The 25,538-nt window shown below is 43.0% G+C and overlaps 2 protein-coding genes across 2 annotated transcripts in view; both read left to right on the top strand.

Annotated features, from left to right (window-relative positions):
• Positions 1–3,988, top strand: part of TLR3 (toll like receptor 3) — a 29,582-nt gene extending 25,594 nt beyond the window's left edge. The window contains exons 8-9 of the mRNA XM_059384124.1: positions 82–1,934; positions 2,172–3,988. Coding sequence (XP_059240107.1) covers positions 82–1,934; positions 2,172–2,400 — 2,082 coding nt within the window. The 3' untranslated portion in view covers positions 2,401–3,988. The remainder of the gene's footprint in view (positions 1–81; positions 1,935–2,171) is intronic.
• A 12,006-nt stretch (positions 3,989–15,994) lies between these two features.
• FAM149A (family with sequence similarity 149 member A) overlaps positions 15,995–25,538 on the top strand; it is a 68,551-nt gene continuing 59,007 nt past the window's right edge. Inside the window, exon 1 of the mRNA XM_059384131.1 lies at positions 15,995–17,218. Coding sequence (XP_059240114.1) covers positions 16,560–17,218 — 659 coding nt within the window. The 5' untranslated portion in view covers positions 15,995–16,559. The remainder of the gene's footprint in view (positions 17,219–25,538) is intronic.

Here is a 25,538-nt window from a genome sequence, read left to right on the forward strand (position 1 = left end):
AGAGAAGACGGTGAAGGGCATCATGCAGATGGCCCTGAGTTTTGGTGACTAACCTCCTTTCCTTTCCCCGCCCCACTTTAGATCTCTCCAGGGTGTTTTCATGCAATTGGAAGATTATTTGGCCTCTCTCTGAACAATGCTCAGCTGACCCCCAGCCTCACAGAGAAGCTTTGCTTGGAACTGTCAAACACAAGCATTCAGAATCTATTCCTGAGTAACTCCCAACTGTACAGAACCAGCAATATGACTTTCTTTGGACTAAAGCACACAAATCTCACCTTGCTTGATCTTTCCCACAACAACTTAAAAGTGATTGAGAACGATTCCCTGGCTTGGCTTCCCCATCTAGAACATTTCTTCCTGGAGTATAATAATATAGAGCATTTGTTTTCTCGTTCCTTTTATGGGCTTCTCAACGTGAGATACCTGGATTTGCGACACTCTTTTGCTAAACAAAGCATTTCCCTTGCGTCAGAGCCCAAGATTGATGATTTTTCCTTTCAGTGGCTAGAACGTTTGGAGTATCTTAACATGGGGGACAACAACCTTCCAGGCATCAAAAGCAATATGTTCACGGGATTGATCAGGCTAAAGCACTTAAGTCTCTCCAACTCCTTTGCAAGTTTGAGAACTTTAACCAATGAAACATTTTTGTCCCTCGCTCAGTCTCCTTTAGTCACACTCAATCTAACCAAAAACAAAATCTCAAAAATAGAGAGTGGTGCTTTTTCTTGGTTGGGCCACCTACAGGTGCTCGACCTTGGCCTTAATGAAATCGGACAAGAGCTCACGGGCCAAGAATGGAGAGGTCTAGAAAATATCGTTGAAATCTACCTTTCCTACAACAAATGCCTGCAACTGACGAGCAACTCTTTTGCCTTGGTTCCAAGCCTCCGACGACTGATGCTCCGAAGAGTGGCCCTTAGAAATGCGGACAGCTTCCCTTCACCTTTTCATCCTCTTCGGAATTTGACTATCCTGGATCTAAGCAACAACAATATAGCCAACATAAATGCTGAACTGTTGGAGGGTCTTGAGAAACTAGAAGTTCTGGATTTGCAGCATAACAACTTAGCAAGGCTATGGAAACATGCAAACCCCGGTGGTCCTGTTCATTTTCTAAAGGGTCTTTCTCACCTCCACATTCTTAACTTAGAGTCTAATGGCTTTGATGAGATCCCAGCAGAGGCATTCAAGGACTTGCTTGAATTAAAGAGCCTTGATTTAGGATTAAATAATTTAAACATATTTCCACCATCTGTCTTTGATGATCAGGCATCTCTAAAGTCATTGAACCTTCAGAAGAATCTCATAACATCGGTTGAGAAGAACGTCTTTGGGCCAGTCTTCAGGAACCTAAGTAATTTAGATATGAGCTTTAATCCATTTGATTGTACATGTGAAAGTATCGCCTGGTTCGTTAATTGGATTAACAAGACCCATACCAACATCTCTGAGCTACCAAGCCATTACCTCTGCAATACTCCTCCTCAGTATCATGGTTTCCGCGTGATGCTTTTTGATGTATCACCCTGCAAAGACAGTGCCCCCTTTGAACTCTTTTTCATAATAAATACCAGTTTCTCATTGATTTTTATCTTCCTTGTACTGCTCATCCATTTTGAAGGCTGGAGGATATCTTTTTATTGGAATGTTTTAGTGCATCGAATTCTTGGTTTCAAAGAAATAGACAGACAGCCAGAGCAGTTTGAATATGCAGCTTATATAATTCATGCCTATAAAGATCGGGATTGGGTCTGGGAACACTTCTCTCCGATGGAAGAAAAAGATCGAACTCTCAAATTTTGTCTCGAAGAGAGGGACTTTGAGGCAGGTGTCCTTGAACTTGAATCAATTGTTAATAGCATCAAAAGAAGCAGAAAAACTATTTTTGTTATAACACAGAATCTATTAAAAGATCCATTATGCAAAAGGTAGGTGAACATTGTGAACTTTTAAGTGTGTACTTATTTTTTTGATAGAGCTTTTAAATATTAATTAAATATACTTACATTATGACTCACAACTCAAAGAATTTTAAAAATAAATTTCTTTAAAAATAAGCTGATTATTAGGGACAGATGAAAACAAATTTAAGGAGGATATGCACGCTTTTGGCTGTTAAAGTCTGTATACTGATATATAACATTTTTTAATAATTTTTTTCCTAGATTCAAGGTGCACCAGGCAGTTCAACAAGCTATTGAACAAAATCTGGATTCCATTATATTGATCTTTCTTGAGGAAATTCCAGATCATAAACTGAACCACGCACTCTGTTTGCGAAGAGGGATGTTTAAATCTCACTGCATCTTGAACTGGCCGGTTCAGAAAGAACGGATAAATGCCTTTCATCATAAATTGCAAGTAGCACTTGGATCTAGAAATTCAATACATTAAATTTATTTCAAGACTAAGGTAACAGAGGAGTAACTTTCCTAACTTAAAAAGTTTTGCGGTCGATTTAGGCTTTATTTGAAAATAATGTTGACCTGTTTATTCATATTTAGAGAGTATTGTCCCACGATTCTGTCTCTTCTCTCTCTCTATTGCTGGTCTTTCATCACCAGCTGAATTAATTGGACCCAAAATAAACATATAAGAATATCTTCTACAAACGAATGCACAGTTGGTTACTGAGGTCTAAGACAACTTAAGGAAGTTTTAAAACATTCCTCATTTAAAGAAAATATAGAATTATGAGAAGGTTTCTGACCATTACATTTGGATTTTTTTTGGATGAACTCATAGTAGAATAAGAGATAATGGTTTTAGTGGATACAATATAATTTCAACTATAAAAGAGTACATTTAAAATACATACCCCAATTTTTAAAAGCTTAGGTATAGTATTTTTTCAATTGGAAGGCTTTTATTTTAGTGGTGCCTGTCTCACTGTCAATTTTGTTAAGTGTTAAATCCCATTTTAATATACAGATTCATGGTCAGAAAACATTTGCGGTTCATTTTGATCACTTAGTAAAATAAATATTTTAATAAATACTTACTTATATTTTCCTGATATTTGGGTTTCTGCCATAGGTGTTAGAGAAACAATTCTCTGATTTAGAAGTATTACCAAAAAAAAAAAAAAAAGGATTACAGAAAGGCTTGCTTCCTGAACATTAATTAGTAGATTGGCTTTGTGGAAATAAAATACTCTTTTCTCTTAGTCACAGGCTCAGGAGATGGCCCTGGTCAAATCATTTGGTCCCACTGAGATTCTTTGACTCCTGATCTTGAAAATTATGATGATAAACAAAATCTTAAATAATCCCATATAATTAATGATGACCATGGTATAGTACATTCACATGAAATATATTACCATGTAAAATATGCTGTGTACATGTTAGTCCTTCTCTAGAAAGACTATTATTTTAAATTTCATTTTTGTCTTACAATGAAAAGAATCTAATTATGGATATAGACAAGCAGAGCTTTTTAAAACTTTTATAGTTCTGGTATTTAAATATAAGAGAGGGTTGAAATGATAAAGCTGAGTTAATTTCTATATTAGAAGCGCCTCTTTGTTAAATTTAGAGAATATTTGAGGTGTCACATTTTGGAACTTTGAATGAAATTGTTCAGTATTCTCAGGGCTAAGCTCACAGAACCTTGCAAGAAGTAATATTCACTACATTGTTGGTTCCGAAAGAATCTATATCTCTCAACAATGTGAATGTGCGGAGGACTCATTTTCACTTTCCCATTATACATCAGCCTTGCCCACAAGACACTTGTTTTATAGCTATTTTGTGTTAAAATGTGTTTATTGCCCATGAAATAATCTTGTTCTATTTTGGAATGATAAACTATAAACAAACAAGCACTTAAATTAAATTAAATTAAATTAAATTAAATTAAATTTTTATGATGCCAAAATAAGATTCACAATGACTGTTTTTCTTGATGTGCTTTGGATGTTATCTATGTATCAATGGTCTCAATTTCATTAAAATATTTCTAAGTGAATTTTTATTATGAATTAATGTTTCATCAGTTTGTGAAAAGGCTTTCATTCTCTTACTTATTTGCCTATAAGATGGTTGATCAAATGGCCACAATTTAAATTGAATTTTCTTGAAGTTGTTGACTAGATGAGGAGATGCACCAGAGATGGCCCATTTAACTGAATATAAATCAAGCTAATAAAAGGTGTGAGCCTTGACTTGTGTTTGACCTACACAGGAAGAAACATCCTGAACTTCTGTAAGCTGTCCTTTATAATTGTTCTCAGGGGGAGTCCTCGTCCCTGCGGTTCCAAACGAGGGAAGTGCAGAAAAGGATGTTTGTCTGACCTATTTAATTTCCAAGAGCAAAGTGACTTGTTTGACTGCTCTCAAGGTGCCATCATATTATCTGTTCACTCCATCTTCTTCCTGTTTTTCACTTTCAAAACAAATTCCAGCTGAATCAACACTGAGTTAAAGATAAATTTAGGATTTAGATTTTACCTAAAAATGACACCTTGTTTGATTGTAATGAGAAGTAAATGCTATCGATTTGTTAGTGAGGATGGGGGGTTTGTTTTATTAACAAGTTTTATTGTTTTATTTAACAAGTTCTAATTATTCAAATGTCTACTTTGGGTTATTTGCAAAGGGAACTCAATAGTGAGTGATGGTGGTCATTGGAAAATGTAAAGAATGTTCCGTAGGAAGAACTTAAAAAATATTTCTTGCAATCTATAGAGGCAGAAAGCAGACTATTGGTTGTCTGGACCTAGGGATGGGAATAGAGAGTAAATACAGGTGGTACAAGAGATTTTGGGGGTGATGAAAATGTTCTAAAATTGGAATGTGGTAATGATTGTACAACCCTGTAAGTTTTTACTAAGAATTATTGAATCATATTCTCAAAACAGGTGAATTTTGTGGCATATGAATTATATATTAATACAGCTATTAGAAAAATAGTATTCATGGGGCAGCTACATGGGCTCGCCACATTCAAAGCATGATGGGACCCGATAGGATATGAGCCAAGTTGTAGAAAGCAAGGCAAGAGTTAGGGTAGGAAGAGACTATCAAAGATGGACCTGAACAAAAGGCTCCATGGAAGAGGATCAGACCCTTAAAGTGGGTAGGATTTTGTTGAGTGAGGAGGCAGGTGGCAGAATGAACAGTGAGATGGAAGGGAGGGAGGCATAACCTTGGTGTTGGATGGTCACAGGGATGCCACAGAGGAGGCAACCATGTTGCAGAGAGCGTTGCAAAGGAATTTAGATTTAAGGAGTCAGGTGTTTTGAAATTGTAACTTTATGGGTTTCAGTTGGCAAAACCAGAAATTATAATACTTTTCCTTCCCGTGACTATGACTTAGATTTATGCAACAACTAGTTGAATAGAGGATGTAACTTCTAACTGGACAGTCCAACCAGCCAGGTGTACTCCCACATCAACAAAGGACACTTAAAGAACTTATTTTTTTCCTACAAATGTGGAGATCCATATTAAGGTAACCCCCCCCCCCCCAAAAAAAGGCCAACCAATGGGTCAGTAGTTGCTAATTATGCTAGGTGATATATTAGCCATTTTTAGTTCTTGCAAGTCCTCAGCCTTGCTCCATCTGCCTGTGCAAGGGAGACACTGGTGCTGTCATGTGACTTTCCCCCCACCTGCTCAACAAGCCATCTTGCATACATTGGGCAGGAGTCATGGGACTTTTCAATGATGGAACTTTTCTGGGTCTGTGTGAAAATGGCTGGGTAGCCAGTTTTGAAATCTTAGCTCCCTTTTATCTTGAGTCGGTTACCCAGGAAATAGACCCTGGGAAAGGGAGGTACCTGCAGCAGGTTTGGGGGTATGCTCTGATTTATGAGGGAGTGAAATCAACTGGATTGGGAAGAGGGAGAATGATGAACTGTGATGCAGTCACGGGTGGCAGCAGAGGTCCTAACAGACCCCAGTGGGAATGGCCCTACAGGTTTCACGCCGGAAAGGGGGCTGAACCACTCTACCCTCATCTCAGCCAATCAATATTGGATGTAGGCAGTCTTAGGGAGGAAGCCTGCCCTTGAGCAAAAAGCTTTGCCCAAAGGCAATTCCAAAGGAGGAGTTCAGTTGGGAAGCACAAGGGGTGAACTCGCCCGGCAGCTGGAGGAATAGGTCCCCGGGTCCCGAAGGTGAGATCTCAGCCGGTCACTACAGCATCCACAACACCTTCCAAGGTATTTAAAAATTAAATTTCTGTAGCTCAGCTCGTTCCTTTAAGTACTTCTGCAAGCTTCCAACCATTTTTTTTTTTTTTTAAGTAAAGTCTCTTCTAGACATTCTGGAAGACAAAAGGCTTCATAGGAAGCCAACATTAAAAACAAACAAACAAACACTCAAAGATGCTTGAAGAGTGTCAGTGTCTCCCAGTCAAGAACAAGTTGGGTTTATTACTCACCAAAATAAAGAGGATACACAGCATGGAGTTGGGGTGGGGTGGGAGGGATCTCGGTAAGAAGGTGTCTGAAAGGTTTGGGCTTTCCTTGGGTGATTTGGGGGAGGGCTTATGGAAGCAGAGTTTCCTTCTAGATTTCATGCTGTAAGAGAGGGGGAAATTTTGTGAGGCTGATAGAGATGGGGCACCTTTATCTCAATAAAGCTTATCTGTAGAGAGAAGAGACTAGAACCAGGATAAAGTTGTACTTGATAAAGAAGTAGCAGCCGCTTGGCCAAGAAGTGTTTATGATATTTTGAAGGTGGCATGGTGACCTTATTTTTGTCTGTGCTTATGCAAAATTAGGAAGTGATCACACTTTGTGTCATTTTCTGGTGTCGGCATCGCCTTGTCTAAGGTTGGTATTCTGCGGGGATGTTTCTGTCCTGTAAGAGGACAGCATGGCCCAGCTGTGAGTGCTGGGCTGGCTTCTGGATCTCAGCGACTGCTCTTTGTTTTTCTCAGTAGGTTTTAATGCAGGTATCTTTTTGGTTCCTTGAAGAGATACCGTCCCCTCTTAGCAAGCATGGCTACAAGGGCCAGAAACTCAGCATTGTTTAGGCAAAAAGGAAGAGAGTTTGTGGTCTACAACCAGACAGGAAAAGGGAAGAGATACAACCAGCTGTCAAGGAGAACCAGAGCCGGGGCTCAGGCACCACCACATCTCATCCTTACTCCTCTCTGCATTAGTTAATGCCCTTGGTTTGTACTGCTAGAAGAGGGGGTGCCCGGGATGGCTTAGGCTCCCAGCTCATGCCCACAATCCCAATTCCTACACCCTCAGGGAAGTCCCCCAGTTGGCCTGGTTTGGGGTGATATCCATGCCGTGGCCATGGCAGCAGAACCAGGTAGATAGAATGCTGTTTCCTGAAGAGCCAAGCTGGACAGGCCCCATGGTTCATGTCCACCATCTGAGACCTGTAGAACTGGCCTAGTGAAAAAACACTGTACTCAGTAAAGTACAAACAGGAAACTGGATTAGTCTTTCTTCCTCTCAAGCTCTTTTTAAGAAAATTCTACCATCTGGATGAAACCTCGGGCTTGTCTTAGAGCTCTTCAGACATTCTGAGATAGTACAGAGGGCTGCCCAAGCTCATCATCACCAACCTCCGGTCCAGTAGTAATAACAAACTCTTGCCCAGTTAGGCTCCTCTTCCTTCTGCTGGAAGAGCCCATTGAAGGGGTTGATGGTGTTGGTTTCTTGTCTCTCTCCTCACCCTATCTGCTTTCCCACTAGCTAGCTGAGCATCCCTAGAATCTTGGGAGTTCAGAACACAGAGGAATGAAGGGACATCAAGAAGAGACGGCTACATTTGACCAGGATAGATATGATCTGGCCTCTAGGCCTTGGCAACATCATGCTGGGTGGCTGGCTCTTTCTTTCATGGGATGCTCTTGGCACTTCTTCACAGATGCAGGATCATCCCTTGGAGCCCAACTCACAGGCGAGGCATGGCTGTGCTCAGTCACTCCCAGCACTGAATCTTTGGGTGATGGACTGGCATCTAATAAGATGAATTCAAAACTTTCCATCACCCTGTCTTCACCCAGTCTTTCAAACTTGTTTCCACTATTGCTGTCTATATCTAAGGGCCTGACTGGTGTTCCTCACTGGTCTTCCAAGATAACATCCCATAAAAGGCCCTGCCAAGTAAGTGTGGGAAGCAGTATATGCCATGTCCTTCTCTCAGAAAGACACCGTGATCATCAGGGTATCACAAAGCTCTAAGATGTCCTGCTTTAAAGACAGACATTTAACTTCTCATGATTGAGCCATTCCTTAAGACCTATTTCATCATAGAACCCTTCTTTTCATCTGACTTGTTAACATCCTGCTGATGCATGTTCGGCATCACATGCTTTTGCAAATCTAAAGATTTATTTATTTATTTATCTATTTGACAGACAGATTACAAGTAGGCAGAGAGGCAGGCAGAGAGAGAGAGGAGGAAGAAGGCTCCCTGCCGAGCAGAGAGCCCAATGCAGGGCTCAATCCCAGGACCCTGGGATCATGACCTGAGCCGAAGGCAGAGGCTTAAACCCACTGAGCCACCCAGGAGCCCCACACTTTTGCAAATCTAACCGTAAATGTTAGACTAAAGTTTGCAGCTGTGGACATTGAAAGGAAACAGACACATTCCATTTTGTGAAAATGCATGTTTACCATCCAGAGATTTTTTTTTAAGGTTTTTTATTATTTATTTGATAGAGAGAGATCACAAGTAGGTAGAGAGGCAGGCAGAGAGTGGGGGGAAGCAGGCTCCCCGTGGAGCAGAGAGCCCGACTGGGGGCTTGATCCCAGGACCCTGAGACCATGACCTGAACTGAAGGCAGAGGCTTAACCCACTGAGCCACCCAGGTGCCCCTACCATCCAGAGATTTTATTATGTTTCTGGGGGAGACCACAAACAATAGGGAATCAGGGAATTGGGATGCTCCAGAATTTCCTCTAACCTCCCCCAGCTGCGCAGTAACTATTCCAAGAATATGCTGGGATTCCATTAGCAATGGTCCAAGGACTTCTAGTGCCCCCTGAAAACTTTAGTCCACATTTGAAGTTCTGTAGTGTGTGTGTGTGTATGTCTGTGCGTCTGTGTCTCTGTGTGTGTGTGTGTGTCTGTGTGTCTGTGTGTGTGTGAGAGAGAGAGATCTTGCCTTTTTTTCTCCTGCTTCACTTCCAATACAGTAAATAGTCACAAACTAGAACTCAAGCTACACGGAACTGCTTGGCAGTTTTCCCCCGCCCGCCTGGCTCTTTCACGTTTCCATCAGTATGTAAACGTGGTTCTGCTTTCACAGCTGTTCCTACATCCTTTTCTTGGCAAAAACATGCCATTTCAAGGGTTAGGCCAGGCATCAGCTTCTCCAATCACGAGACCTAACTCTTGGCCTAACCTGACCTACCTTGAAACTCACAGCCTTTCTCAGCATACCTCCTCCTTGGGGTGAGCTAGTTGGCTTTTATCCTGTACCAGGCACTCTTGGATAGGAAGAGCTCAATTTCTTAAACAGTGTGCGTGCCTGCAAATGGTCTGCAGAGGATGTAACCTTAAGACCCACCACTGCTGGTGCAAGAATCTGTGCCAGTCCTGGCGAGAAGGGGCTTGGAGTCAGCCATGTGGCTATGGAGGGGGCTCTTGGGTCAGAGCCTTTGCTCTGCTCTGCTTGTTTACTGAAAATAACCCCTCGGGGCAAGGGGATTTGGAAAGCTGTTCTTCTGCTCAGGTTGTTTTGGTGTAAAGCAATCCTGACTGGGATAAACACTGGGTCAAGTGAGATCGTCCTTCCTCAGAGAAACCCTGTTACCTAAGCAGTGGTAAGAAACAGAGGGTCCCTCTAGACTTCCCTGTTAACAGTTCCGACTTCCCAGCTCGGCCGCTTACCGATTCTGCAGCTTCTGATGTAACCTCTCTCTGGTGGCTCATCTGGGATTTTCTGGCCTTAAAGGGTGTGTGCTCCCAACAAGAAACCTGGCCCAGAGGAGAGGGGAACAGGCAGAACACCCCCAACCCAACACACACACACACACACACACACACACACACACTCTTTAGGAAACAGCTGGCAATTTCTGAACACAAGAGCAGAGTCTGTCAGAGGGAAGAAGGTAACTTAGGGGATGGTCTAGCAGTTGGAAGCTGGAGTTTCTGTTACACCAGAATGCATTCTTCTGGGCAGAAAGGGTCACTGGGCCTTCGTGGGCCAAAGGCTGTTTTCTGAGCCCAGGTATCACTTCTCCACTTGGCTGCACTTGGAGAAAATTACACTTGTGGATGCTATCAAACAACACCAAAACACAAGGAAATCCCCAAGATGTGGCTGAGTGAAATATCTCACATATACTTTGCCGATTAATATATAATCGGCAATATATAAATATATATATTTTTTCAAGTCCTTAGCCCATTTTTTTTTCCTTAGCCCATTCTTAAATCGAGTTATTTGCATGTGTGCATAGGGTATGGGGGTTTGTTGTTTGTTCTTTTGTTTTGTTGTTGAATTACAAGAGTTCCCCCGAAGTTTCTAGAACCAATATTGATGTGTGGTGGTGGTGGTAGTGTTTCTCCACTACCAGGCAATTCTCCAACACCAGCTGGGTGTCCTACAATTTAACTCAGTTCCAACAACGTCTACTGGAGGACCAGATCCCATAGTTTAAGGGCTCAATCCTGCAAGACTGTTTTCTATGCTCCTCTACGTTAGACACTGGTCACAAGTCCAGGGTGTCCCCAGCACTGCTGACAGGACAACCACAGATCAGAGGTTCAAATGACCCCCTTCTTGGGTTTGACCCCTTATTGAGTACTATAGGAAATGCTATGATTATAAGGCAGGATCACTCTTATTTCCCCTTTGCTGATGATTAGTTGAGGGATGGACCTTTAATCTAGTTCTAGGCAATGAGACTCAGTTGGTCAGCTTGAGAAGCTTCTGGAAAGTATTTTGTTCCTTAATGAGAGGGAGAACAAAAGAGTGGGCTGTACCTTCTTTTTGCTCTGAATGTAGTTATTTGAAGGAAAGATGGTTGGTGCTGAGGGTTCCATCTTGGGACCACCAGGAAACAAGCCATAACACTCTGACAATGTATGAACAAGAAAGAAAAAGAAAAAAAAATATTTGGTGTGTCTGAAGCTATTGGCAGTTTAGGGCACCGTTCTTAAAACAAGTTTCTCAGAACAAGTTTATTGTGGGCTTCTTGCACTGTGAGTGCTTGAAAGCACTCATGAAAGCACCATCACAGCCTCATGCATCCGTCTGCTCTCTGCTCTGTCTGTGCTGTGTCTGCTCCTGTGCCCCAGAGATGTGGTCATGCGCTTGTCATCATTTCTGTGATCTGAAGCTTCTACTGAATCGATTTAAAGTAGTTCGTTAGGGTGCCTGTGTGGCTCAGTGGGTTAAGCCGCAGCCTTCGGCTCAGGTCATGATCTCAGGGTCCTGGGATCAAGCCCCGCATCGGGCCCTCTGCTTGGCAGGGAGCCTGCCTCTCTGCCTACTTGTGATCTCTGTCAAATAAATAAATAAAATCTTTTAAAAAAACAGGAACTTACCGAAAATATTCAAATAGCACAAAAGTTTATAACCTTGGAAGTGAATGGAGCTACTACAATTTCCTTCCAGATCTTCCCTCAGGCTATTACTATACCCTGAGAAATATGATTAAAAACTAATATCATATAATAAAATGGCATCTGAGAGCTTACCCTGTGTTAGTCTCTGTTTCAGTTGCCAAGCATGTCTTAATTAATATAACTCTCAGAAAGTACCATTGTTTCAGATAAGAACGATTTTCATCCCTGGATTATAGTTGAGGAAACTAAGGTACAGTAAGAGGCATGGGTGTTGACCCATGGCAGAGATGATAAGAACCTAGCGAGGCTGGCTCCAGAGTCTAGCATATTCTATTGTGGTTGTTTGTATTTGTTGAATCAACAAATATCTTTTCCTATTAAGAAGCTTTACATGTTTTTTAAGATTTTATTTATTTATTTGACAGACAGAGATCACAAGTAGGCAGAGAGGCAGGCAGAGGGGGGGCAGGGGAAGCAGGCTCCCCGTGGAGCAGAGAGCCCGATGAGGGGCTTGACCCCAGGACCCTGGGATCATGACCTGAGCCGAAGGCAGAGGCTTAACCCACTGAGCCATCCAGGCGCCCCGAAGCTTTAAATTGTCTTAAAGACTTCTTTATTCACGTGAGAGGGCCAAGGGGTAAAGGGATCGAGGAGGGAGACCAGCGCTCCCCACTGAGTGCTTGGAACCTGAGTTGGAAGACGGATTCAGCCTCACCACCCTGAGATTATAACCTGAGCCAATACCAAAGGCCAAATCTCAACTGACTGACCCACCCCAAGTACCCCAAGAAGCTTTAAATTTTTTATAATCAAATCTGATAGTCTTTTTCCTTGTAGGTCCTGGCCTTGGTGTCATGCTAAGTCAGGCAGTTTAAATTCTTAAACAGATTAATTACTCGGGTTATTTGTTTTAACTTTCAGGTTTCCAAAACATAACATTTCTTCATAGCAACATGGTCACGACTTCCTAATATTTTTTCAGCGATGCAGCCAAGCATCATTATACACGTCGGAAAACCAATGCCTCTAGTTGTTAATTAGCCAATCTAACCAGAAGAATTTTAGCATGTAAAATACTGCTTGGATGTAAAGTCTTTTTAAAAAGCAACACTGCCACAGTAAGAAGCGATGGTTTACTGCATTCACTCTCACGACTACACCTGAGCTAGATCTTTGTGGTACAGCACCTGGGGGTCATGCTTTGAGAACGGTAATTAACAGAGAAGCCTGGTAGCATCTAACATCTGCCTGAAAGACTGCTGACGGATGTACAATGGGAGTTAAAGACCTAGCATCTTGCTAAGAATTGTTTACCATGTTTGCAATTACAGGCCATTTTGAAAGGACTTTCAGACAAAAGGATTAATCCTTTATTTGCTCTGCCTTCCTCATGAGGCGGGGTGGCCAGAATGTTTTATCCACTGCTTTCACGGACAATGATACTGCTCTCCCACTCCCCCTACGCCCATCCTTTCTGTGATTCCCCCCATTCTCTGTGTAGATTTGAGACAATGAAGATTTTCATTTGTAACCAGCTTTATAGAGCAAATACCCCGTTGAAGATCTTTGTAAACATACCACCCAGACACTATGATCATGAAGTACCCCAATAAGTATATACCCAAATAGTGCATTTGTTTCCTCGGGCTGCCATAATGAAGTGCCACAGGACTGGGTGGCTTGAAACAGCAGAAATCAATTCTGTCATTGTTCTGGGAACTGTAAGTCAGTATTAGGTGCTGATAGAGCCATGCCCTTTCTGAGACCTACAGGGAAGAAACTTCCTTGCCTCTTTCTAGCTTCTGGTGATGGCTGTCAACCCTGACAGTCCTTGGCTCGCAGATGCCTCACTCCAGACTCTGCCTCTGTCAATACCTGGTGTTCACCCTCTGTGTTTCAGGTTTCTCTCTTCTTAAGTGCATGGCAGCCATATTGAATTGGGACCCATCCTAATGACCCTGTCTTAATTTGATTACATCTGTAAAGACCCCATTTCCAAATAAGGCCACTTTCACACAGAGAGTTAGGGAGTTTCTGACTGAGAGTTAGGACTTCAGCATATCTTTTGGGGGGATATGATTCAGTCAAGACAGATAGAATATCTGTAGACACAACTTAGAGGTAGAATACTTTCAAGGCAGGTTCTGGAAGAATAGGAGGTTTTCTGTAGTCTTCTCCTTTTTTTTAAGATTTTATTTATTTATTTGACAGACAGAGATCACAAGTAGGCAGAGAGGCAGGCTCCCTGCTGAGAAGAGAGCCCAATGTGGGGCTCAATCCCAGGACCCTTGGATCATGACCTGAGCCGAAGGCAGAAGCTTTAACCCACTGAGCCACCCAGGCGCCCCTTTTCTGTAGTCTTATTAACAGTATCTATATACTTCAAGAAAAACCTGTGCATAGAAAGGAAGTGGCTAGCAATGTAAGCACAGAAATATCTAAAGTAAGGTAGCTCTTCTAAGAGGGAAGAGGGTGTTGGCTATATGGTTACTGTCCCTTTGTTATAAAACATATATATGACATATATATGTCATTCACACACATATATATATATATATATATATATATATATATGACTTACTCCCCTTGATTTGATTCTCTGCTCACTTAACAATCTCCCAATGAATTTAGTCTTAACAGGAATTCTTCTCATAGGAAAAGGGCAGAAGACAGCTCTGTGGTTGTGTAATTATTAGTTACCACATTTGAACTTGGGCTTATACACCAGTATTTTTTGAGTCAGGTTAGTGGAACTCCATCCTAAGAGGCCGGTCAGCTCTGAAGGTCTTGGACTGATCAGATTTTCGAGTCTGAAAAATCAGGAACTCTGACATGCGGCAGCAAACACGTACTGCTTCCCAGGAACTGGGTGACTTGAACCAGGATTCACTCAGTAGTGGATCTCCTTTGCTGTCTGTCCTTCAAGTTACAGTGCCTATGTTCAGACTCAATCAGATGATTAGCAGCTTAGACACTGAAAGTGCATATTCTAGAAATGACCTCTACTTATCTCGAGGATTTAATTGTTCTATGAACCAGAATCAAGATCCTTATGGAATAAACAGAAAACCTTTAGGAAACAGTTTAAATCTTGAATGAGTACTGTATGAAAACAGAAACAGTTCAATGTTCTAATGCTCCTGATACTCCGCTGAGGCCACCTGGCGAGTTGCTACAAAAGAGAAACAATGAGAACAGGAGAAGGTTGATGATCCCAAACCATGCTGCTGTTTCCTTGCATGAGGACAGAGTTAGTGCCGCTTGTCTGATTTGACCCTGAGACCTAGACCTCTAGTTTCTAGTTACTTTTCCCCCCTTTCCCTCATTTTGATTCTTCACGGCGTGCTGGTGCTTTATTTATATGCTGCAATAAAGCACTACAGTGCTTTATATGCTCTCCCCTTTCCCAACATGCAAGGCCTTTTATAATCTGACCCTTCTCTGTCTTGTCTCTTACTTCTCTTAAGCACACATGTGCTCTTCCTGCCTCAAGCTAATGCTGACTGCGGTGCCTGTCTTGCTTTCTGGGGCACTCACTTGACACTTAGCCTGTGATATTAAGCTGATTATTCCACATTGTGTGAAGAGAACGTCTCCTTTCTTACATCCTCATGCTTAACACAATTGTGAAGTAGAAAAGTGCCCCATGCCTGTTTGATCATGGTAGTTGGGCACAGAAAAGGGCTCATGATAGGCTGGCTGTCTTCAAGCCAATGAAAAGCTTGACATTATTATAGAAATGTCCCATGGCGCAGAATCCAGTTTGATAACTTGCAAAAAAACTAATGTATATAGTAGTGACTATCAGTTAATTTATTCACTACCAGCCTTATTCATCTCCTTTCCTCACCTCAAATCAGAAAATAAACCTCCTGAGTTCAAAACAGAAACTCTCTATTAAACATTAATTAATGGACAAACCCTGTCAATATCTTTTTTTTAAAAAATCTTGTTCAAAACTGACACCATCCCCTTGCAGATATATTTACACTCATAACTTCACCTTGCACACATTTCTTCAGATTTAGCAAAATGCAATTTAGTCCACTTATTAAAGAACTCTTAACTTTCATATCTGCCTTTGAGTTTGTATCCGGTCAGTCTGATTACAGTTCGAGTTCTCAGACATTTTAGTTATAAAATCTCTTGGTTCACTCCAATAGGTGTTTAGAACACATGCATTGTATATGGGTTTTACTATTAGAGCCCCGATCTTCTTCCCGAGTTCATGGGTGAGGCACTGTGCTGTTATTCCCCAGGCCATCTTCAGTGACACACTTTGAACTTGGCCCTGAGGCGGCAGGAGTGGGCACTGCTGTTTCAAGCCCACTCACCTGAAAACACGTTTGCACGGACCTTCCCTCCTATCAGAGATCTGGCCATCCTCCTGACTCTAGCGCATTTGGTCTTGCCAAAACTTTCGACAAGATCTTTTGGAGCCAGGTTTATCTTCCTCAGGGTGATGGAGAAATTGCTGTGTTCCTTTAAGGCACGAATCAAGGACGGGAGCGAGTGTGAGCCTTGTGGACGCAGCCCCAGGCTGCAGTCTGGGGCCCAATTAGCAATGAGCTAAGCAGGGTTTTTGTTTAGCTTAGCAACCGCCTGCGCGGTCCCGGGGGCCCGTTGGGGTATCTCTGGCGGGCGGAGGCCCAGATCAACCTCCAGCCTGCGGGGGCGCTGGGCGGCTGCGGCACGTCGCCTCCATAGGCTCCCAGACCTTTGGCCCTCGGGGGGTCTCGACGCACTAGGCAGAGAAGGGGCTGCTCCCCACAGAGGGTGGCCGCCGCCCGCAGTCTCAGCACTCCGCGGGCGGACCAGGCTGTCGGGGAAGGTCAGTCGAAAGCCGAGCGGGGCTGAGCGCCGGGAGAGGCTCCTCGGCCTGGAGAGAGCGCCAGAGGCCCCCTAGGCTCGGCGTGGGACGCGGACCGCAGGCCGCGCGCCCCAGCCCGGGACAGCCCGGGTCCGACCCCTGCGGGCGACGGTGGATGGAGCCCGGCAGCCCGGCTTCCTGTGGTCTGGAGGTCCAGGAAGCAGCGGGGACAGCATCTCCAAGGCTGGGACATGAAGGTCGCTGTGTTGGACCTGGGGTCTCTGTTTGCCAAAATCTTCAAGACCCCGACGGCGCCCCCCGCGGTCCCCTCGCCGGCCGCCGCCTCCAGCCCCTCGGGAGCCGCGGCCAGCGCACGGCGGGCGGGCTCCAGCGCGGGCGCCTCGCCTAGCATGGCCGCGACCCTGACCCCCTTCCCCTTCCCCGCGCGGGCGCCCGACTCCCCCTCCGCCTCCAGGGGGCCGCCCGCCTCGCTCCAGCCCGCGCTCGCCGCCTCTCACCCCAGGGTCTCGGGCGCGAGCCGCGCGGCGGAGGCGGCAGGGACGACCCTCTCGCTGCCCAGCAGCCCGGGCGCCTCCAGAGCGCAGCCCCTGCCCCCGGCCCCCGGCAGCAGCGGCTGCGGCGCGGCGGGTCCCCCAGCGCACGCCGTGGCCTCGGCGCGGCCGTCGGCGGGCGCGGGCGGGGTCTGCGCGGCGCTGCCGTCCATCCCGGGCGCCGCGGGCAGCCGCAGTGCCGCCGCGAGCCCACGGAACGCCCGCCAGCCTGGCCCCGGCGAGCGAGAGCCCGGCGCCTGGATGCCGCCCGGGCCCGGCCCCAAGACTCTGTTCTTCACCCTGCCGGACATCGGCGAGGAGTGGGCCTCGGACAGCGACTCGGAGGGCGGCGGAGAAGCGTGAGTAGCAGCCGGGTCCCTGTCGGTCGGGGTTGGGACGCCTCCGCTCCCCGGCACAGCCCCCCCGCCCCGCGCCGCGGAGAGAACCGCGCTATTGGCTGTCCCCCCCCCTGCGGCGCGGGGCCCCCCCCCCCCCCTTGCACTTCCCCCGAGTCCTTATCGCTCGCCTCCCTGCGCCTTTCGGAAACACGCGGCGACGTGCTTTTGCTCAACTTTGCTGCTTCTCGGCGGAGAGGGAGGCCAAGCAGGGCTTGAAGGAAAGGACGGAATTTGGCTTCTCTTCTAACTGAAGCGTTCGTTCAGATCGTGTGAGACCCTGCGTTCCTTAGGGACTTGGAGAGGAAGCCTCCTCCGGTCCCTTTCTCTCGCGCAGAATATGCTCGATGTGCAGCTGCACCGAGCACACTCGTTGGCAGCTACGATTTTGAGACGCGGTGAGACACACGGTGCTTCCCTGCTTTCCAAAGATCGGCCACAACCCTTATCCCCAATGGGATGGGTTTTCTTTGTGTGACATCTCATTAACTTACATATGTACACCACCGTCTGACACACGTGGGGTTTGTAAGGCTCAGTGATGAGGGAGCAGGAGGCTGGCTTCATCATCAGGACGCTGGTGATCGTACACCCTAGAGCTTCTGAGTTATTGTCATAGTGCGCTGAGGTACTACAGAAACGCTGACTGACTTCACGGGAACATTTCACTGGGGACTGGGGAACCCTGTCCTCAACACACACACACACACACACACACACACACACACACACACGACCCTCTCACCATCGACAGCAGTGATGAAAACATTCATCTAAAAACATGCAGTTTAGAATTAAGGTGAATTTTATTTTTTTTTAAGATTTTATTTATTTATTTGACAGAGATCACAATAAGGCAGAGAGGCAGGCAGAGGGGCGAGGGTTGGGGTGTGGGAAGCAGGCTCCCTGCTGAACCGAGAGCCCGATGCGGCCTCGATCCCAGGACCCTGGGATCATGACCTGAGCCGAAAGCAGAGGCTTTAACTCCCCGAGCCACCCAGGCACCCCGATTTTATTTTTTTTAATGAGCAGAACATACAGCTAACCTTAGGTGGGTAGAGAAATGTTCAGCCTTCCGAATCCTGCAAAAGAATAATGAAATGGTCCAAAGCGGACCAGAGGGGCCCATTAACAGATGGAAATTTCTACATTATAATCTAAGGAAGGACCATCCTGCTGGCCCCGTAGCTCTTCCCTACCACTTCCTCCCCTCTGCCAGCCCCATCCCCCAAAGGTTCTGGATAACTTTTGCATTAAAATGGATTCTAACCCTTTCACAATTTAAATAAATGCATTTTCACAATACTGCTTGACATTCACCTCTCAGCAAAGGTAAACAAATGACATTAGGTTGTTTCTTTTTATTTAAAACAACATAGTGAGAAATACATTAATCAACTGATTTTTCTCGAAGGAAAATCAATTGCATTTGGATAAGTGGTTAGAATACCTATCCTGAGAAATTAGGCCTTTGTTATTGGCTACTGGCCCTGAACCTTTGCGCAGTTAATGTTTTATGAGCAAACAGTTCAACACCCTGACTTTAAACTCTAGGCTTAGTGCTTTATACAAACAGACACCCAGACATTCACCGTGGCCTGGGAGAGAACTGATGCTGGTTTCAATTTTCAAGCATCTTAGTCTGTTTCTATTGTCCAAAAATTTTTAATAGGCACATTTTGAATGACACTATTTGGCCTTATATACAGAAGTGACTTCTGCATGAGTAAATGTATCCACTTTTACTGAAAGTACAGGCATTGAATTTTAGATAACTGCTATGAGAAATAATATGCATAGATATGTGCATAATCTTTCTGGTTAGGTGTGTTCACACTCTCCTGGGACATTGGACAGCCCTCGGAGTGCACCATTTTTCTTTTGTAGAAACACAAATCCTCATATCCCCCTCCCTTCACGCCTCATTCCTTTTTCATTTATAAAGTTTACCAAGGGACAAGGAGAGAGGAGGAAAGTTTTAAGCTGCTTTTTCCTTTATTACATACAGACCTTTTGCTCCTTAAAGGATATTTTTTCCCCTCCTGGATTTCTAGGTTGACGATAACATTGAATAAACATTCATCATTCAATAATGGATTTACGTTGTACTAACACAACTTCACCTGCTATTTTATAGATAGCTGCCAGGAATTACTAGCCTGCTTGATTAAAACAGAGTTAATTAGAGATATTAAAATAGAGTATTTGGTTTTCTAAACCCCAGGGACGTGAGTCAGTGGAGGTGGTTAATGCAGGAGTAGGAAAAAAAAAAAAAAAGGCAGTAGGTAGAGAGAGTATGGAGACTTGGAAACAACTGGAAATAAACCTTTGGGAAACACGAACCCAATGGCAAGACCATGACACTCACTTATAAAGCAAACTCCTCATTCACAGTTTCTATTTCTTTGAAGAAAACCCATGTGTGGTACATTCTGATTCTGTACTGTTCTATTAAAACTAAAAATAGTGAAATTAATTGGAGTGGGAAGGTATGCAAACTTTCAATTCTGGGTCTTTTTTCTTTCTTTTCTTTTTTTTTTTTTTTTTTTACTACACTGCTGTCTAGCAGCATGAATTTTGATCTCTGAACCATGGATTCAATAAATGAATGCCAGAAGAAAGGCTTGCCCTTGGCATTCCATGGGGCACACTGGCTGCCACATCTGAAGCAGAGGTAGAGGATACCGAGTTTCCTTCCTCTCCTCGCCCTCTCGCACTCCCAGATACGTGATCCCACACTTTTTGTCTTCACCCTCACTTCCCTAGGCCCTTCTGCCTTTGCTTTACACCTTGTACCTCACTCACACTCATTCAGTCTCACCCACACACCACACTGCCTTTTTCCGCTTCTGAACTACGCAGTAACCACCTTGTGAAAGGTCTTACTCTGTTTGTTCTGGACATGTAAGAATTGCTAACAGTAGCAATATATATATAGGGGGGCAGCTATACAGATAACAGCTGTATATGAATATTGAATATATGAATATTGGTAGATTGTGAACTTCCCATCGTCAGAAAGGATTTCTATCTTTCATAAGTTATTGCTGCTGACATATCATTATCATTGGTTTTTTTGTTTTTTTAAAGATTTTATTTATTTATTTGACAGAGAGAGATCACAAGTAGACAGAGAGGCAGGCAGAGAGAGAGAGAGAGGGAAGCAGGCTCCCTGCTGAGCAGAGAGCCCGATGCGGGCCTCAATCTCAGGACCCTGAGATCATGACCTGAGCCGAAGGCAGCGGCTTAACCCACTGAGCCACCCAGGCGCCCTTGTTTTTGTTTTTACTTTCAAGTTGTTGAGTGCCATTGTCAGAGTCATGTTAGTGTGGGAAGTATTGCAGTAATTGCCAGCAGAGCTTGTTAACTTGGCTGGCGATAACACAGATGCAAGGGCTTTTCTCTTCGTTCATCCATTCTTGAAGCAGCCCCGGTGGGAGTGACGCCCAGGCACCCAGGAGTCGGAAGACTGGGATTCCAATCTCAAACCATTTGCCAGCTGTGTAATTCTGGACCCGGTACTCTGTGCTCCAAACTGTAGGATCTCCTCCTTGGTAATATAGCTGAGAATAGTACTTGCCTCATAGGGATGTTCCCCACATTAATTTCAATAGTATCTTAAGTGACTAATGCATGGAGAAAGGCTTTAAAAATGTGAGCCATGATTACCCTCTGCTTCCTAGCACAGAAATGAAAGTTGAGAGCATGTTTCCTGAAAGGATGCATTCCAGGTGAAGGAAAGGTGGACAGAAAAAAAGAATTCATTGACAGTTATCATCTGACTCTTATCAATGGCATCTTTTAGTTCCATTACTTGGGAGAACAAATTAGAGTACTTGAATCTTTCATCACAACTGACAGAAGATAAAGGTTACCTTCATTAGTACGACCACTGATTGTGGTATCGTACCTAGAAGGAATGTTTTTGCCACCCTGGGATCAGACTTTTAATTTTTAATTTTTATAGACCCTGCAGAATAATTGTAACATCATGAATTGTTTCTGACTCACCTTCTGTACGGCTCTTGGCCATTCCTACTGGCCAGCCCTATGATTCATGTTCACATATTAAGTCTTATTTGGACTATAAACTCTTTGTCCTGTGCCACTGAAGACAACGTATGCAATAAATAAAACAATAAATATAAAATTTAAAAATAAAACAATAAATGTAAAATAAAAAAAAATTTTATTAACTTTCATGGGTAATTGCCTAAAAACCTAGAGGCGATTTAAATGTCCTTCCTTAAGAATAATTGCTGTCTTGGGTCTTTCTGTTTCGTTGTCTTAGAGTTTCCCCAAAGTTAGTAATGTTTTCTGCTGGGACTGTGCATTTCCACAGGGATGAACAGTGAGCTCCGTAGACTATTATCATATGACTATTATTTTCTATTACACTCTTATGACCATTACCTTTATTAAAAATACTAATAGCTTGAGTTAGTTGTGCATATATTTGCTTAATTGTCTAGCATTTGCTTCAACCCAAGAAAACAATTTTATTTTTACTGTCTTCTGCAGTCGTTTTTTATACTTTAAATTATCTTCTTTGCTTTGCTATATTTTAAAATCTCAAAAATCATATTTGAACCTATAACTATATGTTCTGCTATGTATTTAAAGAACACCTTTTCATATTTTTTTCTAATATACTAGCTAAGATGTATAACACTTGATAGGTGCCAAGTACATAAAACCAATCCCATAATGTGGATATAAAATCTTGATAGTTCTGAAATCATACTAGTTAATTTCTATTAGGATAGTTTTTAGAGCATGGGTTTGAAGTCTGATTGACTTCGATCAAATCCCACTTGATAATTTTTCTGAGAATACCAAGAATAGAATAGTAGTTAAGTATTCACCTTCCTTGTCTTTAAGCCTTGCCTTTTCATCCCTAAAATGGGCGTTAATAATAATACTGAGTTAAAGAGATACTGTAAGCATTAAAAGTGATAATATATGCAAACATCTCCCATTGGTGTTGGGGACATAAGCACTCAATAAGCAGCTAATTATACCTTTGGCTCATAATTATCATTTAGTATCTATTTATTTATCACCCACCATCAGCATTCTTTGTATAAAATACAGTTTATTGCTATGATCTTCAGTAAAGATTAACATATGATTTTTCAAAACATAGCTGTTAACATGTAAAAGTCTTCTAAAATTAGAGGTGTTTCTTCTCTGTGCTAGACTAGCATTTCTCAAATATGTGTCCCGTCGGTCACCTGTTCCCAATCCATGACAAGATAAGTACAAGGTCGGGGCGCCTGGGTGGCTCAGTGGGTTAAAGCCTCTGCCTTCGGCCAGGTCATGGTTCCAGGGTCCTGGGATCGAGCCCCGCATCGGGCTCTCTGCTCAGCGGGGAGCCTGCTTCCCTTCCTCTCTCTCTCTGCCTACCTGTGATCTCTGTCAAATAAATAAAAAATCTTAAAAAAAAAAAGATAAATACAGGGAATAAGAGTAAGTATTTAGAAACTTCTATAGCAATTGACAGAGTAACTTTATGGCTATTGGCTGATAACGAAACATTTCTATTTGGTGCATCTTTTTTTTTCCCCATTCATTTTCTAGCTAATTGATTTTTATTATGCTTTGACAATATTTATCCACAAAGAATTGGAAAAATATTTTTTAAATAGTCTGACACTGCACAATAGTTTGAGAAGCACTGAGGCAGACTTGACTTAGATACCTTTAGACCACAAGGGGCAAAATATTTCAGGACACCCAGAGAGAAGAGATCAGCCAAGTGATTCTCCTAAAATACAGGGCTAAGCAACATTCAGAGTGCCTTCTGGTTAAAGATGAGATTCTTTCTGTTGCTCAAATGATCTAGACCTGCAGACATACTCTGTTAACAATACATTTGGGAGCTGGGTCCCCAGGGTACAACCTGTAGGCAAGAGTGGACTGCTCAGTAAGAAGGTTTTCTCATGCTCTTGTTTTTTTTGTTTTTTGAAGTTTTAATCCAAAGGCTATGTCCATCATGACTCTCATAACTCATTTACAGCCCTTGATGGCAATTTGTCTCATAAAGCATAACTTGCAAACACAGATACTTTCCAAAAAAAAAAGCAACTTTTGACAGGAAATTTGCAAACACAATATGCTTTCTTCTCTTGTTGCCCATCTGTCCTCTTTGGGAACAGTCCTTTGCTTGGGATGAAAGAGATGATCATAACGTATTAATCTTTTCTGAATCCCATAGAGAGGAAGCGTGTCACGTGAGGACACTGATCTTATGCCCCCTGAGGCTATTTTCCCGTATTATAAATTGAATTTCCATTTGAGACTCACATTTAATTTCCATTTGAGGTTCTTCCAAAGTGGTAGAAACTAAAACTCAGTTGTGTGGGGTTTCCTTCATCTTTGTCTTAGGCTTGAGCTGGGGGTGGTGGGGGGTGTGCTAATATGGGACCAGGATATTCAGCGGCAGGGAAGAAGCCTACTTGTTTGTTGATGACCTCTATTCTTGCTGAACCCACTGAAATGTCCACAGTCTCATTTTATCCTTCTGTATAACCCAGGTCCCATGCACATATCCACCAAGCCTCTTCAAGTTAGAGCTCTCTCCCTTATTTCTGTGGTACTCATGAGAGCCCCAGGGGTCAACCAGCATTCTCCATTATAGGACTTCCAGGAAGATGACAGTCCACACCACATAGTCTTTCTTTTCTCCAGGATCCTCACACCAGCTCTTCTGAAGGATCAGGGCACAGGTCCCCTCTGATCCCTTACCCTATCTAGATCCTCGAGAACACCTCTAGGAACTCCTGGTGCTGAATGCCTGATTCAAGGACCCAACAGCTCATGGAAATGAGAAAAGACGTTCCTTCCTCCACTGGGCCCATTACTGCACTGTGGTGCAAATCAAGCACCAAATCAAGGGCTGGCTAGATTTCAAATCTACCTCCTGGCTTTGTGCCTTCTCTAGGGCACAGTGTTTCTGATGGCTTATTTTGCTTTGTGTTGGCCACTCAAGTCCACATCCTCATTTCCTAAGCTCCCTAAGGTTCCCTTCTCTGAGACAGAAGATCTGACTCACAGAATCTTCCCAGATCTGACTCACAGAATCTGTTTCTCTTCGGAGTGTTAGGAAGAACCTCCCCGAAGTATGTTGTTCCCTAAATCTTTTATTAGGTTAAAAGTCCATACCAGGGGCACCTGGGTGGCTCAGTGGGTTAAGCCTCTGCCTTTGGCTCAGGTCATGATCCCAGGGTCCTGGGATCGAGACCCACATCCGGCTCTCTCCTTGGAGGGGAGCCTGCTTTCTCCTCTCTCTCTGCCTGCCTGTCTGCCTACTTGTGATCTCTGTCTGTCAAATAAATAAATAAAATCTTTAAAAAAAAAAAAAAAAAGAAGTCCATACCAATCTTGTAAGTTCAGGCTTTAATAAGCACACACACACACACATAAAAATCAAAGAGGGGGAACCCTGCTGCATTTGTTTTCTGAAGCAATAAGCAAAAAAGTTTTGGATTATGCAGTATGAGAGGGGACAAAGGAACATGAAAACACTAGGGGAAAAAATCAATTGAAATAAATTTAAAAATACTTCACAGGAGAACACTTTTCCATTCACCAGAGTAGTATGGATATTTGTTTAATTCAACAACAGCTGAACCACACACTTCTTGACTATAATTTTACAATCTGTAGGCAAAACATTTTGCTTTATTACAAAAAACTATCTGAATGTTCTTTGGTCCTAGGACTACTAGGTATTTTACATATACATATTAAATATGACATGACTCAAAATACTTTGTACTATCCACTAAATAAATGAATAAATATTATTCATTAAGTATGTATCGAAAAAAACTTTTTAAATGACGTTTTATTCTTGAGAGGTAGAAATAGTCAACAAAGACCGCATGTTTCATAAAGCACAGAAATTAAATAAAGCTTTTGAAATGAGTAAATATCCAAATGTGAACTTGGAAAAGAAGTGAAATGGTCTTTGGCAATGACAAGAAAAACAGTCAAGCCGAACATTTCCCTAATTCTATTTAATAAACAGATTATTAAGACTAAATAAATTAAGTAAAATAAAGAACTAAATAAAATTTTCTTTTCAGATGCACATAGACAAGTATATTCTTCTTAGGAACATTGTCATCTCAAATTTATTGTAATGTCATCTTTATTGTAATAAAGATGAAAACAAACCCCAACTTGGAAGATCACAAATTACATTAGGTTTTTAATGCTAATAATTAAATTTCAGAGAGTGTCACTAGATAACTAGAAGGTTAAAATGAGGACTTCTTTT

Source organism: Mustela nigripes, chromosome 18, assembly GCF_022355385.1.
Source record: "Mustela nigripes isolate SB6536 chromosome 18, MUSNIG.SB6536, whole genome shotgun sequence".
Lineage (NCBI taxonomy): Eukaryota > Metazoa > Chordata > Mammalia > Carnivora > Mustelidae > Mustela > Mustela nigripes.